General features: G+C 43.3%; 1 protein-coding gene across 1 annotated transcript in view; it reads right to left on the reverse strand.

Moving 5' to 3' along the window:
• Positions 1–711: 711 nt before the first annotated feature.
• rac3a (Rac family small GTPase 3a) overlaps positions 712–16187 on the reverse strand; it is a 30665-nt gene continuing 15189 nt past the window's right edge. The window contains exons 2-6 of the mRNA XM_085963600.1: positions 15023–15094; positions 14815–14932; positions 11750–11812; positions 9982–10141; positions 712–2297 (exon numbers count right to left, since the gene is read on the reverse strand). Coding sequence (XP_085819726.1) covers positions 2167–2297; positions 9982–10141; positions 11750–11812; positions 14815–14932; positions 15023–15094 — 544 coding nt within the window. The 3' untranslated portion in view covers positions 712–2166. The remainder of the gene's footprint in view (positions 2298–9981; positions 10142–11749; positions 11813–14814; positions 14933–15022; positions 15095–16187) is intronic.

The following is a 16187-nucleotide window of genomic DNA, read 5'->3' on the forward strand; positions in this document are numbered from 1 at the left end:
TGTACCTGCATACTAACCTTGTGTTTCATACACCAGGTCCCCCAGATCCCTTTGTACTGTAGCACTTTGCAGTTTCTTGCCATTTAGATAATAACTTGCTCTGTGATTTTTTCTGCCAAAGTGCATAACCTCACACTTTCCAACATTATATTCCATCTGCCAAATTTCTGCCCACTCACTTAGCCTGTCTGTCCTTTTGCAGGTTTTTTATGTCCTCCTCACTCACTACTTTCCCTCCCATCTTTGTATCGTCGGCAAACTTGGATATGTTGCACTTGGTCCCCTCCTCGTTAATATAGATGATCAATCAGTAACATCGCTCGACTCCGCCCCTGCCTCAACTCATCTGCTGCTGAAACCCTAATCCATGCTTCGGCTACCTCTAGAGTTGAGTTGACTCTTCCAACGCACTCCCGGTCGGCCTCCCATCTTCCACCCTCCATAAACTTGGTCATTCAAAACTCTGCTGCCCGTGCCCAACTCGCACCAAGTCCCATTCAGCCTATGCTCGCTGACCTACACTGGCTCCCAGTTAAGCAACGCCTCGATTTTAAAATTCTCTAATGCTCCCATTGGAAACCACGCAAAAAGCATGTTCTAGTGAGGGTTTTTACATCGATTCTGGGAAGAAGACCCTTATAGTACATCTTAGATCAAAACACAAGTGAGAGACTACACATTTCATAACAAAAGGAAACAATAAACTCAAGGTGATGAGGATACTACAATATTTAATGAAATTCATTTTTTAAAACATAATTTGGTTCAAGAAGTTGCACCTTGAGAATGTGCCAAGTTAGAAATCCTCTCAAAAACTTGTACGAATGCATTTAAGAAATCACAAAAACAACAAAATTAAACAGTGAAATTTCCAGAAGAGTCAGCTCTCTCTCCCAGGGTTAAGGCTAGGATGTTGATTAGAATAAAATAGTGGGACTCAAATCATGCAGGCCAGTGCTATAAATGAAGAAAAGTCGCCAAGTTGGCAAAACTGTTTTTAGTACCAGCTAGAGCAAGCGAATGCTGCATCTAGTTGGACACTGCATCTGGCAATTTCTACAATTTACTCGTAATATTTAGAATGAAGGAGAAACCCTGATCTGTCAAAACACAAATCTGCTAGTGTTGTAATAAAGTTAATGAACACAACACAGTTAAACACTGACTTTACATAACCAGCAGAGAGCCTTTTTACACAAGTCTTTCACATACACAAGCCTCCCCCCCCCCCCCCCCTGTTAAATTTGCACTTTTGCCCATGCTGCACTCAGTGATCCTGTATTATCCAGAGCTGCTTACAGAAAAGGTCAAAAGTATCTCTACAATAATTAACACTGCAGTATCCCTCATTTTGATCTCCCACAACAAGAACGTGGTTACAAAAAGGCCAAAAAAGTCAAATCCGTGCAAAAAGGTCCATTCTAGTCAAAAAATCTTCCATGCACTTTTAAGTTAGCGGGGCAAAAAATCTATTAAATGTATGTTTATTCAAAATAAGATGTTGCTACAGTAACAATGCAAATGGATACATATCTAGACTTCAATAATGGTCAATGTGGACTGATAGGCACTAAAAACTGCTGCTGGTCTAGACTAACCAATGATACCAGACAACGACAGAGTGGACTTAAAACAAAAAGTCAGTTAAATAGTATAGGGCACGAACAGCTACTGTACAAGGAAACAGTCCTCTGGGTCCACACTTTCCAGTCAGTGAAATGGTAAATAAAGAGGACCGACAGGGACAGAAAATAGCTGAATCTAGTGTTGTTCAAATAGTCAGTTATGTAACAAAATAAAATTAAAGAATTAAGCTCACAAAGATGAAATGCCCATTAATACTGTTTCCACAATGGAAGTGTCATTTTGGTCACCACTGGACTGGAGTTGGATAAAAGCTACCAAAAGAGGGGATACTGCAGCTTAAAAAAAATGACAGAGTCCACTCATGAAGACAGCCACATTGCCATACATAAAATCCAACACAGCGCTAACAGAATAATTACTGACTTCAGGACTTGACTCTCAAGGCTAACTGTTCCAACTCAAGAGAGGCGACATGAAGAACACTCTCTTCTGCAGTCTCATTCCACACAGGGCCACGATTTGGATAAAATACCAGCAAATTGCGTTGTTATGAAGGTATGGTTCCTGCACGGTCTCTTCCTAGAAAACAGTGCACTTCTTTCGACGCTTTTTCACGGGTGGTGGGCACAGCACGGCTCGAATTGCTTCATCAAAGACCGTTTTCAAACCTCGCTGAGTAAGAGCAGAGCACTCCAGGTACTTCACAGCACCTGTGGGGAAAAAACAGCTTTGAAAATAGAGATCATCTCAAGTTCACGGTGTCATTGATGAACTCTTCTCTTTGGCCCGTTTCCACATTATCATTCTATGTCCAGTCATGAATGCTCACAATCTCAATCTACTACAGTTGCTTCACCTGTAGTAACAGAAGATCAGTGCAAATGTTTTTGAAGTTTTGTTTCCTATTTGCTTTTGCTTTTGCCATGACACACAGTCGGGAGGACAACAGAATCATGGCCTAGATATGCAGGTCAATGCAGTAAAGGATCTCTGCAATGGACAATTCTCACTCCTCTAGCCAAGGCCATCAAACTTACTCTCAGCAATATACCAAGTGATAACATGGGTTTGAATTTTTTTTTTGGTTTAGTTTAATCAATTTTATTTCAATTATATAACCTTGAAAACCCATGGGACACGATCCGGGGAGGTCAGGGGGAATTTTTTTTTTATATATTAAAAACAGCTAGGGTTCCCACTGCTGGCCACTATTCAGTGACCCCTGCAGGAAGATGCACAAGTGTGGATATTAGGCAAGCCAGGACTTGGCTCCTCAGTCAAATAGCCTGCCAACACTTAAAAACATGAAGAATGATAAAGGTGAAGTATTGGAAGACTGACTGTCGAGGTTTTTTTTTGCAATAGTCCGCAGGAGAGAAAACTGGAAAAAAAATTAAGAACTCCCAATAGGCTTTTGCTCACCTTTGATGATTTAGGTCTTACAGGCTGATGTCAAACTGTATGCATTTTATTCAAACCCTTACATACATAGGCTGATGTTAGAGAGCTAAAAAGGTGCTGCAAATGGCCACAGTACTATTTGAGCCTTCATTTTAAATGGGGGAGGGGGAGCTTGATGAGGCTAATAGCCTACGTAAACAAGGAAACACAAAAGTAGCTCAACACACAGGCAGACTTTCCCAGGGGATTGGAAGTGGAGGATTTCTTCACTTTCTCACGAGCTGACAATAAAAGTCAACAGTGCCCTCAGAGCAGAATGGAGGATGGACTGTAATTCTCCCAGCTGCTAAAACAAAGGTCCCTTTCAGTTCCTGCAAGGCCCTCCTCTAGCATCCTGCAGAGCCTTTATTTTCACAACAGAAACCCGATACGAATAATTATAGGCATTCACAGATTCCGAAAGTACTCTATATATCTCTCGCTCTCTATTTTCCCACCCACAATACTGTTCTGTTAAGTGAATTTATTACAAAAGATTATTCACTTCATAGGTATGTAGAGTTAACTTTAGAATACAAGTTATTTTACGCAGTTACCCATTAAGTTTTAAGTCGAAATATTCTTTCTGTAACAGTGAAATAAGACAACACAGGAGATGACTTGTCCATATCCTGTCCCACAAAAAATTCCACTTGCCCATTACCCCAGTCCTTGCTAACCAGCCTTCCTCTGTGGCAGGCGGTGTGTTGGGATACCCGAACTACACAGCTCTGCAGTAATTCGGGGCAGTGTTGAGCCTGGTCAATAATAAAACCTGGTGGGGTAGACCAGTCAATGGAGGCTGAAATTATTCTCACCTAACTCCAGGTAACCCTGCAAGCCACTGCCCTATTGTGTAAGGTAGCCCTGGCCGGACAAAAAGAGAAGCTTACAGTGGGGCGTAACCCTGCAGGAAGAGAATGCACTCCATATTGGGACAAATAGAAACTCTACTTAGTGATTTCTCAGTAGCTTTGTTTGGACAGAAAGACTTGCATTTATATAGCGCCTTTCATGACCACCGGACGTCCCAAAGCACTTTACAGCCAATGAAGTTTTGTTTATTTTTATTTTTTTTAAAGTGTAGTCACTGTTGTAATGTAGGAAACACGGCAGCCAATTTGCACACAGCAAGCTCCCACAAACAGCAATGTGATGACCAGATAATTGGTTTTAGTGATTTTGATTGAGGGATAAATATTGGCCAGGACACCAGGGATAACTCCCCTGCTCTTCTTCGAAATAATGCCATCGGATTTTTTACATCCACCCAAGGGAGCAGACGGGGCCTCGATTTAACATCTCATCCAAAAGAACTCAAATATGGTGGTGGATTTCTGCATGTGACAGCTGACCACACCACCCCACCCCACCCAATCAAAATACTGCCAACTAGCATTTCTTCAGTGTTAAGCTGATTAACAATGTTTTCCTTTCAAAAGAAAATTGAAGTTTAGTGCTGAGCCATCCCTGCTCCTGCTGTGAAAGTAATCCAACGGTGGCAGATACCAGATCAGCAAGTACTGCATTACATTCCTCTTCATCACCAAGGTGTTCTGCTTAGAAACACGCTGTCTGCTCTTAGGATCTCTTATTTGAGTACATCACAGACAGATTTACCCATTAATTACCACTGCACAGGTCTGGTCAGAAAAGTCCAAGTACAGCAAAATAAACTACAAAGTATGATTTAGAAAAAGCCTTTAACCCTTTGTCAATTAATGACATTTGGTGAGACAAGGTTTCATGGTGTAGTACATAGTCCTTTCCAACAACATACAAAACTGCTTTTTATTCTAAATTGTTTTTTTAAACACTTTGGGGGAGAAATTGAGTAGAGCCCTGTTTGAGGCACCAGCCTCGCCAGGACGCTAAAAGTAGCGCCCCGGAAACATTCGCGCCCCCGCACCGGAAATTGAGTGGTTGCGCCCCAAAGGGAAGCACGGCGCTACTGGAGGCGCCCTGCATCCCTCTTGGGGTGCTGCGAGTGAATATTGTGGCGCAACGTGCCGCAGCGCCACACGCTGCGGCACATCGCGCTGCGGTATTGCAGGCCTTCCTCCCCTTCTTAAAGGGGAGGGGCCTTGTGCAGCGCGATCTGGGGCCCAGCTGGGCCCCCGAGGATCGGGAGTGCAGGCAAAAGAGCCCGGCACCGAAGAGAAGTGTCGGGCTCTTGGAGCGCAGCCGACACTCCGCGGGGGGGGGGGGGGGGGAGGTGGTTCAGGAGGCCAGGGATGGGAGCGCAGGCAGGTGGCCAACAAGTATGGCCACCCCGCACCTCGCCTTTAATGATGGGAGCACAGGCAGGTGGCCAACAAGTATGGCCACCCCGCACCTCGCCTTTAATTTGCGCCTCCCCAGCTGCAGGTAGGCCCCCCTGAACCCGTCGGACATAGCGTCCGGCGGTAAATCAGGGGGCGCTGCCGAATCTCGCGGCCGGGGCGTCAGCGGGGCGCTGCGCACACCGATGACGTCATCGGCAGCGGCGCAGCGCTAACGGCTAGCGCCACCACTAACATCCCGCGGAATTTAGTGGGCGGCGTGGGCAGTGCCCCGCCCGGGCGCCAGTTGGCTTGCGACCCACTTAGCGCCCTCTTAAGGCACTAATGGGTGGCGCAACCAGACGAATTTCTCCAACCTTTATTTTACCCAGTTGTACAGTGAGGGGAGGAATATAATCTGTCATATTGGCTGCTTCCTTTCTCACCAATTTTCTTCTCTCCCTCTCCTGAATGTGTTTGACTGCTCACGTGTTGTTTTGCAGGCACCTGCCACCCTCTGGATACCTTGCTTAAGCAGGATTTTTTTTTTTTTTTTTTTTTTTTACATGCTAGCCTAAACAGAGGGAGAGAAATGCAGTATTGCCCCATTTGGGGCGCAATTATCGGCCGGGCACAAAGATTAGCACCTGCCGCTAATTATCGCCTCCGACTGCAAACTTGCCTTCTATCGCCCCTGGAGATGATTGGAGCGCTAAAATCAGGCGCTACACACCTGTCTTAAGGCGCAAAGGCCAAGGAGCGAGGCGCTACCTCAGAGCGCTGGCGAAGCTCATGTGATGTCAGTCAGCAATGGAACACAGACACACTGGCTCCGGCCAGTTCTTAAAGGGGAGGGTCGATCTTGATCTCCATCCACACCCTGCTCATTGCAGCCTTGAATTTCGGCCTGGAGAGACCTGTACATCAAATCTGTTGGAAAGAACAATGGAAGGACCCAGGGAAAGAGCTCAGAGTGCAGCCCCCATAGTCTCTTCTAAATCGATGCAAGGAAGGTCAAATCAGAAAGAACCTGCAAAGTGCTGCTCAGTACCAAAACTCCTCAACACAGCTTTGACTATCTCCTGCAGTCTCTCTCACTCAGAATGCGTGGTGCAAAAATTTTGCCGACAAAAAAAAGGCAGGAAGCGGTCGCCTTTAAATAACGCTCCCCCAGTCCCTTCCCAACTGCAAAATGCTCCCCTCAAACTGTCGTTGCTAGCGGCAGGCGGTAAGACAGGAGGCGCCACTCAATATCCGGTCCGGGGCGTTGCACTCTCGACTGACATCACGATCTGCCAGTGCAGGAGATCGCGGCGGCAGTTTAGCGCCGCCGCAAAATGTCTAGTTCACGGGCGCTAGTTGCTTTGCGCCCCATTAGCGCCAACGGGAGTTGCAAACCAAACTAATTTCCCCCCCCCCCCCAAAAGAGTGTCAACAGGCTATTTGAACAGGTGGTGGGGGTGGGTTTGGTGGTGTATAGTTTATAAGGCCCGCCGATAACAAGAGACCCACTTGGTTGCTGTTGTCTACATCCCAACGTAAAAGTGTCATTAGTGGCTTGAAAATACAGATAATAGGGCTTCTTTGTGGATGGAGAGGGGAGGCTTCAGAGAACCATTCAAACTAATTGATAAAATGGGGGAATGGGCTAAAAAGCAGCAGATGGAACTCTGTCAGTAAACATGAGGTAATATAATGTGGTTAAAAAATAGCAGTAATTATACTCTGAAGGGCAGTAGGATTGGTGCGTGGAAGAGCAGGAGGATTGGAGTGTACAGGGCACTGAAAGCAGCATCTTGGCTTGATAAGGCTGTAAAAAAAAAAAAGCTAACAGAATTCTAGGTGCGAGTACAAGAGGTATAGAATACAAGAGCCAAGAGTTAATGATAAGCTCATATGAAACCTTAATAAGACCAGGTGCAGAGGACAGGAAAAACGTCTTTATATAGAGTGTTGAGAGGGGTTGGAATTCACTTCCAGTATTAGTGGCTGAGGCAGAAACTGTATCAACATTGAAGATTCAATTGGATAGGTGGATGAAGGAAGAGGGGATAATTATACGAGCTCACCATTTGCTCACGTGGAGGGTAAATGGGACACAAACTAGTTTGGGCCAAATGGCTGGTTTCGATGTTATAACTTTTATGTAAATCATTTACAGTGAAGTCATTACACAATAGGCCGTTTCACAGTAGCTCCCACTGCAGCTGTACAGAAACCCAGTTTCTGGTTTTGATTACAGTCCTTGTTTAGAGGAAGCAGTGAATATTATATCCGATTGGTTAAGCTGTAGGATAGTCAAGCAACAAAAGAGCTGCAGGCTTGCATCTAAATACATTGCACAAAAACAAAAAACCCATGCATCACCCGAGAAAATAGCAAATTACACAACAACTCAGTGGAATGTCCCTCATTTGCATTGTGTACACAGAAGCACTTCTGTGGTAAAAAGGTTTCCTCACAAGCCGCACCTCAATAATAAAATGAAAATGATTGCAAGATAATTAACAACTTCTATTGAATGGTTCTCCATGCTCCATTGATGTGCACTTCGCCTCTTGGTAACCAAGTCCAGATGTGAAAGAAAATAGTTTTTTTTTTTTTTTTTAAAGTGACAATAGGTAATAGTGAGTACTGCAGTATTAAATGTGAATTCTTGGTGCTGGATAAAGCTGACTTTACAGTTCTCTTAAGTGGAGTTCAAGTAATATCAGGGGAGTACATCTCTGCACTAGAAGGACAACTCCACCCCAACGGGTCAATACACATTCTGGTGATCTCATAGGCCTTAGTGCTGACACTAGGTGCCCAGAATTGGAAAGTTAAGTCTCATCTCCAACATCCCTCGCTCTGATCAGCGCCTTTTAAAAAAAGTCATCCAATTTAGCAGAAATTCTAAAGAAAAAGCAATGTCTTGTTTAAACATTCAAAAAACATAGAAGATAGGAGCAGGAGTAGGCCATTCGGCCCCTCGAGCCCACTCCGCCATTTAATGAGATCATGGCTGATCATCCAAATTCAGTACCCTGTCCCTGCTTTCTCCCCATATCCCTTTAGCCTCTAAATATATTCAAGAAGGAGTTGGATATATTTTTATGAATTGGCCTCAACTGCCCTGTGTGGTAGAGAATTCCACAGGTTCACCACTCTCTGGGTGAAGAAATGACTCATCTCAGTCCTAAATGGCTTACCCCTTATCCTTAGGCTGTGACCCCTGGTTCTGGACTCCACCGCCATCGGGAACATCCTTCCTGCATCTAGTCTGTCTAGTCCTGTTAGAATTTTATAAGTTTCAATGAGATCCCCTCTCATTCTTCTAAACTCTAGTGAATATAAGCCTAATCGACCCAATCTCTCCTCATATGTCATTCCTGCCATCCCAGGTATCCCAGAAGTATACTGTGGTACAAATGCAAAGATAAAAGAAATGCTGGATATCTGAAAAAGTAGAAAATGCTGAAACTGCACAGCAGGCCAATGATCATCTGAACAAGAAAGTTAGATTAAATGTTAAGATGCAACTCTCATTTACACCTGAAACATTAACTACACCTATCTTCCTCGTTCAGATGCTGAGCGTTTCTATCATATTCTACTTCTATTTCCGATTCTAGTACATTGGAATAACAACAGCAAATGCTGGAAATACTCAGCAAGTCAGGCAGCATATGTGGAGAGAGAAACAGAGTTAACGTTTCAGGTCAATGGCCTTTCGTCTGAACCGTTCATTGGATCTCATTTCACAATAACAAGCGTCATCCAGCAACCATCAAACTGTCCTGCTCCCAAAATTGCCTAAAAAGTTAACAGCAGAGATTTACTGTTCCTGAATTGATACCGCCCTTTTCACATGTCTAACAAGGAACTCCTAAAAGCCTTTTGACAGGTTGGCACTATAAGTAACAAAGACACTTTTTGTTTCTCCACCACGGGATCATCTTTGCAGAGGCTACAAAAATACTGCACCAGTGGAGACTGTAGTCACCTTGTGAAGTTTACTGATGTTTGCCCTCCTCCCAAATCAAAATATACAATTTAAACTGAACCTCTCAACAGTGAAAATGAAAACCACATTCAAGAGACATCCAGTGATGACCTTTAAGCAAACACATTTATCTCAATGCCCCCAGAAATCCTTTCCAAGAATTCCTTGATCAACTTATAGGAAAACAGGTTTCATTGCTGCTGGGAGTATTGAGGACAAACATTGATTGAACAAAAAAAAACTAAATCAGACATATTTCATTCAGTGCAACCAGATTTTGGTAACTTCCTAAGATTACGTCAATATTAAGGCAAGCTTACAGTTTCAGGTCTCAGAGGTTTCATGGTTCTTTAGCATCAATTCTCTTATTCAGTTCTGCAGCAATGCCTCAATGTTGGTTGCTCAAGGCACAATTGGAAGGCTAGCCCTCATTTATATCAGAGTAACAGACCGATTCAATTCTCCCTCTGGCTAATTGCCAAGTCTGCATGTTGCAGCAATCCATATGCATCAATCCAAAATATCTATTCAAAAGATGATGGCCTGAGGCACTTGACCATGGCCTGGATGGAGCTGTCATTTTGCATTATGTTTTATTGGCAAATTTTCAATTTAATGTGATCACTGGATTCTCCCACTATGTGTGTTTAAAGTGGTAAAGTATCTCATCGCATCGCACAATTCCTCCCAGACCTTGCCGCCACTCACCTATCTCCCTGGCCATAGCCAACCCCTGTGGGTAGGTAATAGGAGCCAGCTTTTTATCTCTTAGCCTTTCAATGGTGTCCTTATCATCCCGCAAATCCAGTTTTGTTCCGACCAGGATTATTGGCGTGTTTGGACAATGATGCCGCACCTCTGGGTACCACTGCATGGAATTTAAAAAAGACCAATTTGGAGTTTAAGTATCATCAAATAAAGTTAAATACTGCCCTTTCATGACTGACCTCTCATACAATCAACTTATTTGCAAGATGATATTTTAAAATTAAATATATTGTTATTTCAATGCAAATATCAACAGTATGCTTTGGATTCATGTCCATTTGAGGCTACATTGAGATATCTCAAATCTATTTCATTTAGGGTCTTTACCAACCCAAGACATGGAATAGTTATCCCATTTATCTGGAAGTAAAAACACTGAACTGGGGAGGGGGGGCTCAACCTCAAGATGTGGCCGACTCAGCAGGAAGGGGACCAAGCTGGAACTGGGGAATGCCGAATTACCTAAACCAAAGGCCGAGCTGGGACCCGCACAGCCTTGCAGGCCAAACCCGGAGGAAGAGGATGGGCGACAGAGGTTCCTGGGAACAAAAGAGAGGCAGTACTCCAAAGCCGCCTCAAGTTGGCTGACCTCCGATTGTTTGGGGGGGGGGGGGGGGGGGGGGGGTCACTGAAAGTGATGGAAATCTGAAACAGCAACAAATACTGTAAACAGGTTAGCTGACATCTATAAAGAAAAAAATTGGACAAAATCTGGCTTTTCACTACAGATGTTGATTGACTTGCTGTGTCTTTCCAGCATTTTGTTTTTAAAATCCCTAAATATTTCTTCATCTTAACTGAGTGGATGGAATAGGATGTACATTCATGAAGTGTAGCATCTGCAAAAGACATCATCACTCCTGAAAGCTGTAGTTAATGCCACAGGTCAAGGTTGGCTGCTGATGTACCAATGCAGCAAACCATTGTGTCCACAATTCCCCAGACACTAGTTCCAGATCTCAACTGGTATACAGCAAGGGCACCAAAGGCACTGCCCTTCTATCAAGGGGAAGAAATCTGCACACCCATGCACCTGGGAGAAGATTACCTGCACACCAGTTTGGCCGAGGAATGGTGGATAGGGACTGAAAAGGACACAGCTAAATTATGAATAGTTTCCATATGCGTAGGTATCATAATAAATAAAAACACTAACCCTATATCACTAGCAATGAACCACTGCAAAAGTGGGAACTAGTGAAGAGGTTAAAGCATCTACAGGGAACTTTCTGGTATCCGGCACGGACGGGACCGACGTGGTGCCGGTTCATCAACAATTCCGGATAACCGAACGCTATAGTAAAAGATACGGAGCTCAGAGCTCCGTATAAAGCAACAAACTCTGTCAGCTTCAAAACAATCGGCACAAGTTGCAAGTGTCTCTGTAGCTTAGCAACAGCTTCAGCTACACCCTTGCACAGCAACAAATGGAGTAAAAAAAGTAACCTGAACCGACTCCTGAATTTTGCCGGTGGATAGAGCGTTCCGGTTAGTTAGGGGCCGGTTAATCGAAAGTTTCCTGTATTGAGTTCTCTTGCACTGGACCTTTGACCTGCACCCACCCCCCCCCCCCCCCCCGGAACGGAGAATCCTGGTTAAGACTGTACATTAGGCCTGCACCTTTGAGACTGCTTAAGGTCCCATACCGACAAATATACTGCATGGACCAGTTTTAATTTGACCCATCACTTCAAAAAGAAAACATTACCTTTGCTCTAACGTTTTCAAAGGATGCTGGACTCACAAGTGAAAAGCAGATCAAAAACACATCCTATTTTTAAAAAAAAGGGAAGAAAACAGAAACAAAAGGTTAATTTGATCCATATAAATAAGGACTCATCACCATTACCTGGATTCCTGTGGAATTTGTCATTAATCAAATCGACATGGAGACTAACATGGTGGACATGACATTAAGAGATCAAAAAAGATAGAACATTGAAGATAGAAAGGGGGTGGGGGCAGATAACTAATAAAATAATCAAACTTAGAGAGGATAAATTCCTTGGTCCAGATGGATTGCATCCGTGTATACTAAAAGAAGTTGGGAAAGAGATAGCAGATGCACTATTACATATTATACATATACTATATCCTTACTCAAAGATAGAATAGAAAAACATGAGAAACTGAAAATATAATAGGGTAGTCAACACAGATTCCAAAAGGGAAGGTCATGCTTGGCCAACCTTACTGAATTCTTTGAAGAAGTAACAGAAAGGGTGGATAAGGGTAATGCAGTAGATGTAATATCTTTGGATTTCCAAAAAGCCTTTGACATACTGCATAATAGACTCTTGACTAAGGTTAGAACATGTGCAGCCAGGGGGCAAGTAGCAGAATGGATAGCATGCTGGCTACAAAATAAAAAACAGAGATGGGGTTAAAGGTAGTTACTCAGCTTGGCAAATGATGGGAAGTGGGGTTCCACAAGGATCGGTGCTGGGACCACTGTTGTTTACCATTCACATAAATAATTTGGACTCAGAAAATCGGAAGTACAATTTCAAAATTTGCGGATGACACCAAATTGGGGGTGTAGTTAATACAGCGGAAGACTGTGACAAAATACAGGAAGGCTTTAATAAACTTGCAGAATGGGCGTGTAATTGGCAAATGAACTTCAATAATGAGAAGTGTGAGTTAGTACATTTTGTTAGGACAAATAAGGAGACCACATACTCCTGGGAAAATAAGTGTCTAAATGGGGTAGAGGAAGAGAGGAATCAGGGGGTACAGATAGACAAATCAGTAAAAGTAGTGGCGCAGGTTAATAAGGCCATAAAAAAAGCAAACAACACACTGGGGTTCATTTCTAGAGGGATAGAATTGAAAAGCAGAGAAGTTATGTTAAACTTGTACAGAACCTTAGTTAGACCACACTTGGAGTACTGTGAACAGTATTATAAAAAAGGATATAGAGACACTGGAGAAGGTGCAAAAAAGATTTACTAGAATGATACCAGAACTGAGAGGTTATATCCATCAGGGAAGATTGAACATGCTGGGGCTCTTTTCTCTAGAAAAAAGACTTGAGGGGTGACCTGATGGAGGTCGTCACGATTATGAAAGGATTTGACAGGGTCGACGTAGAGAAGATGTTTCCACTTGCAGGCGAGACCAGAACTAGGGGTCAAAAATACAAGATAGTCACTAATAAATCCAATAGGGAATTCAGGAGAAACTTCTTTACCCAGAGAGTGGTGAGAATGTGGAACTCACTACCACAAAGAGTAGTTGAGGTGAACAGCATAGATGCATTTAAGTGGGGTGGGGGGAGGGAAAGCTAGATAAGCACGAGAGAGAAAAGGAATAGACGGATATGTTGATAGGGTTAAATGAAGGGCTGGAGGAGGCTCGCGTGGCGCATAAACACCAGCACGGCCCTGTTGGGCCGAATGGTTTGTTTCTGGACTGTAAATACTTTGTAATCATTAAATGTGGCCTTTTATAACAGTTTCTTTTAAATAATAGTGACCATATTTGACATTATCAAGTCAACTAGTCTGGTACTTTGATGGGAAGATACCAAAAGAATCTCATCAATTGTGGGATAGAGGACTTTCATACTGAGCCTTACCAACAAAAACTTAATTTGCACAAAATACTCCAAGAATAGAAATCCCAATGCACCAAATTCTCACAGACTTCAATATACAAACTCCTGTGGTCTTTATTAGAAAGTGAAAATAAAACGTATGCTGTTGGGGTGTGAATATTACAGGTCTGTCTGACTACTACACTGCGCAATGTGACCTGACAAACAGGACATTAAGGAATATTTTATCGTTCCTAATGGAATCAGGTCAGGTTAAAACCTGCTACTGTAATGACAGTAGACAGTACCACCTGTCACTGGTCAATGCCGAGTGCTGGTTAAGTAACCTGGGCACCTCCAGAAAATGCCAATGGCTTTGGGCAGACGAGTGCATGGAGGAGGGGAGTGGGACCCTTGATGGAGGAAATGCCAAACAGCTGATGAGCTAATCCTTGAATGAGCTAACCTGCAAGCCATGAGACAGCTGCAATACACAACAAGTTAATGAAAGAGCAACCGTGGCCAGTCTGAAAGACAACACAGGGTTCAAGTCCCCACCTTGAGAGGTGTGGAGGACATTGACAGGAGCTCCAACCATCGTCGATCGATGATGATGATGATGACAGTTCCTGAACAGCCCTCAAATCTTATTCTACATTGTTGTCATGCAGCAACTTTACTGGAAGTATGTATGGACATCAGGCAAGGACAGGATGGAATTTGCCTGCAGTGCCACTCCTCCCTGCCCCACCCCTCCAAATAAACTGCTCAACATTCATTGTCAAGGCTCACACAAGTAACAACTACAGGAAACTTTCTGGTATCCGGCACGGACGGGACCGAGCTGGTGCCGGTCTATCAACAATGCCGGAGAATCGAGCGCTATAGTTAAAAGATACGGAGCTCGGCGCTCCGTCTAAAGCAACAAACCCTGTTGTTTAGCAACAGCTTCAAAACAATCAGCATAGCTTGCAAGCGTCTCTGTAGCTTAGCAACAGCTTCAGTTAGACGCTTGCACAGCCAGAAATTAGTAAAAAAAAGTTCTGAACCGACTCCTGAATTTTGCCGGTTAACCGACATTTCCGGTTATTTAGTGGCTGGTTAATCGAAAGCTTCCTGTACTTGGGTGAGATATGGGAGGATTTGCGGTGCCCAAACTAGACGCCAGCAAAAGGAATCAAACCTCCAGAATAGGAGGGAAGAAAATTGCCACGGGTAAAAAAAGGGTAACATACCGTCTGTGGGTAAGAGAGGGGTCGGAGTCGATCATAATCTTCTTGACCTGCTGTGTCCCAGAGTCCCAGATTCACTGGTTTCCCATCTACCATAACATTAGCTGAATAGTTGTCAAATCTGCAAAATTAAAAGATTATATTTGATGCCTTTTGAATTCTAAAAACAGTTTAAGAAGTTCTGATAAAGAATGCTACACTCAATACTTACACTGTTGGGATGTACTCTCCGGGGAATGCATTGGTGGTGTAGCTGATGAGTAGGCATGTCTTACCTACAGCACTGTAAAGCATCAAAGAAACTATTAGTGACAAAATTGAAAGACAATAAAAAATAATCCACAGGAAGAGCTTAAATTGGATACACACAAACTCTTAATATAACCAGCCACCTTCCACGTTTAGTAACCCATACAATCCATTATCATTCATTTTCAAATATGTAATCCTATGTAAATATAGAACTCCAACATATACTTTACTGCTCTTAATTCAAAGTTGCAGCACTAAGTTCCCATTTTACATACATGGCTTAATTTAAAATAGTGTGACTATTTTTAAAAAATGTAAGCACTGAATTATTAGGAGTAATCAGGTCTCCAGTTCGGTTGTCTATCACCACCACCCCCTCCCCCTCCCCCTCCAAATGCACACAAAGGATTTGGTGCTCTGATGCTTTGGTATATTTTACAAATTTCTAAAACCCTGTCAATTCCACATGAGTATTACATGATTTATCATTGTAAAAGTATTCCCACTCATTATCTGCAATCTAAATATTAACAATTCATGAGTATTTAAAAACAATCAGTACCCATCATAAATCAGTCATTTTTTTGTATGAAATAATGACACTCAGCACAGCTATTTTTACACCACAGGACCCATGCTTTTGCCACTGGATCCCAAAGGTGGCTGCTGGAACTCAAAACCAGAAGACCCGCTGATTACATTGGGTGTGTTTTAAAAAAAAAAATCATTGTCCTGGACATTTACAACTCATACCAAACGAGGAGAAAGACAGACTAGAAAAAGCTTGGCTACATTATCCAGAGCCTTACTTTCAGAGTTTACAGAAATATAGAAATCCTGGAGGTTGTTGTGCAATACTGCAAGGAGTTGAAATGGAGTCACCAGCACAGCACCAGAGGGTTGACCGCCTTCTATTTCAGGTTCAGTTCTCATACCCAGATATGCGGTTTGCCTTGGGGTAAAGATATCTTGGCTTTATGCAGTGTCCCGTTCTTGTGGCTGTCCAGCTGCTCTCGTCACAATGCCGTGAATGCAGGCCTAAATCCCAGCCTGTGACAGACACCCAGCCCCTCTCTGACCAGATGGGAATTCTACACAAGCGCTCAGTGCAGCTCTGCACCCAG

This window comes from Somniosus microcephalus, chromosome 21 (assembly GCF_052327205.1).
Source record: "Somniosus microcephalus isolate GS21.2 chromosome 21, FLI_Smic_1.0, whole genome shotgun sequence".
NCBI classification, from domain to species: domain Eukaryota; kingdom Metazoa; phylum Chordata; class Chondrichthyes; order Squaliformes; family Somniosidae; genus Somniosus; species Somniosus microcephalus.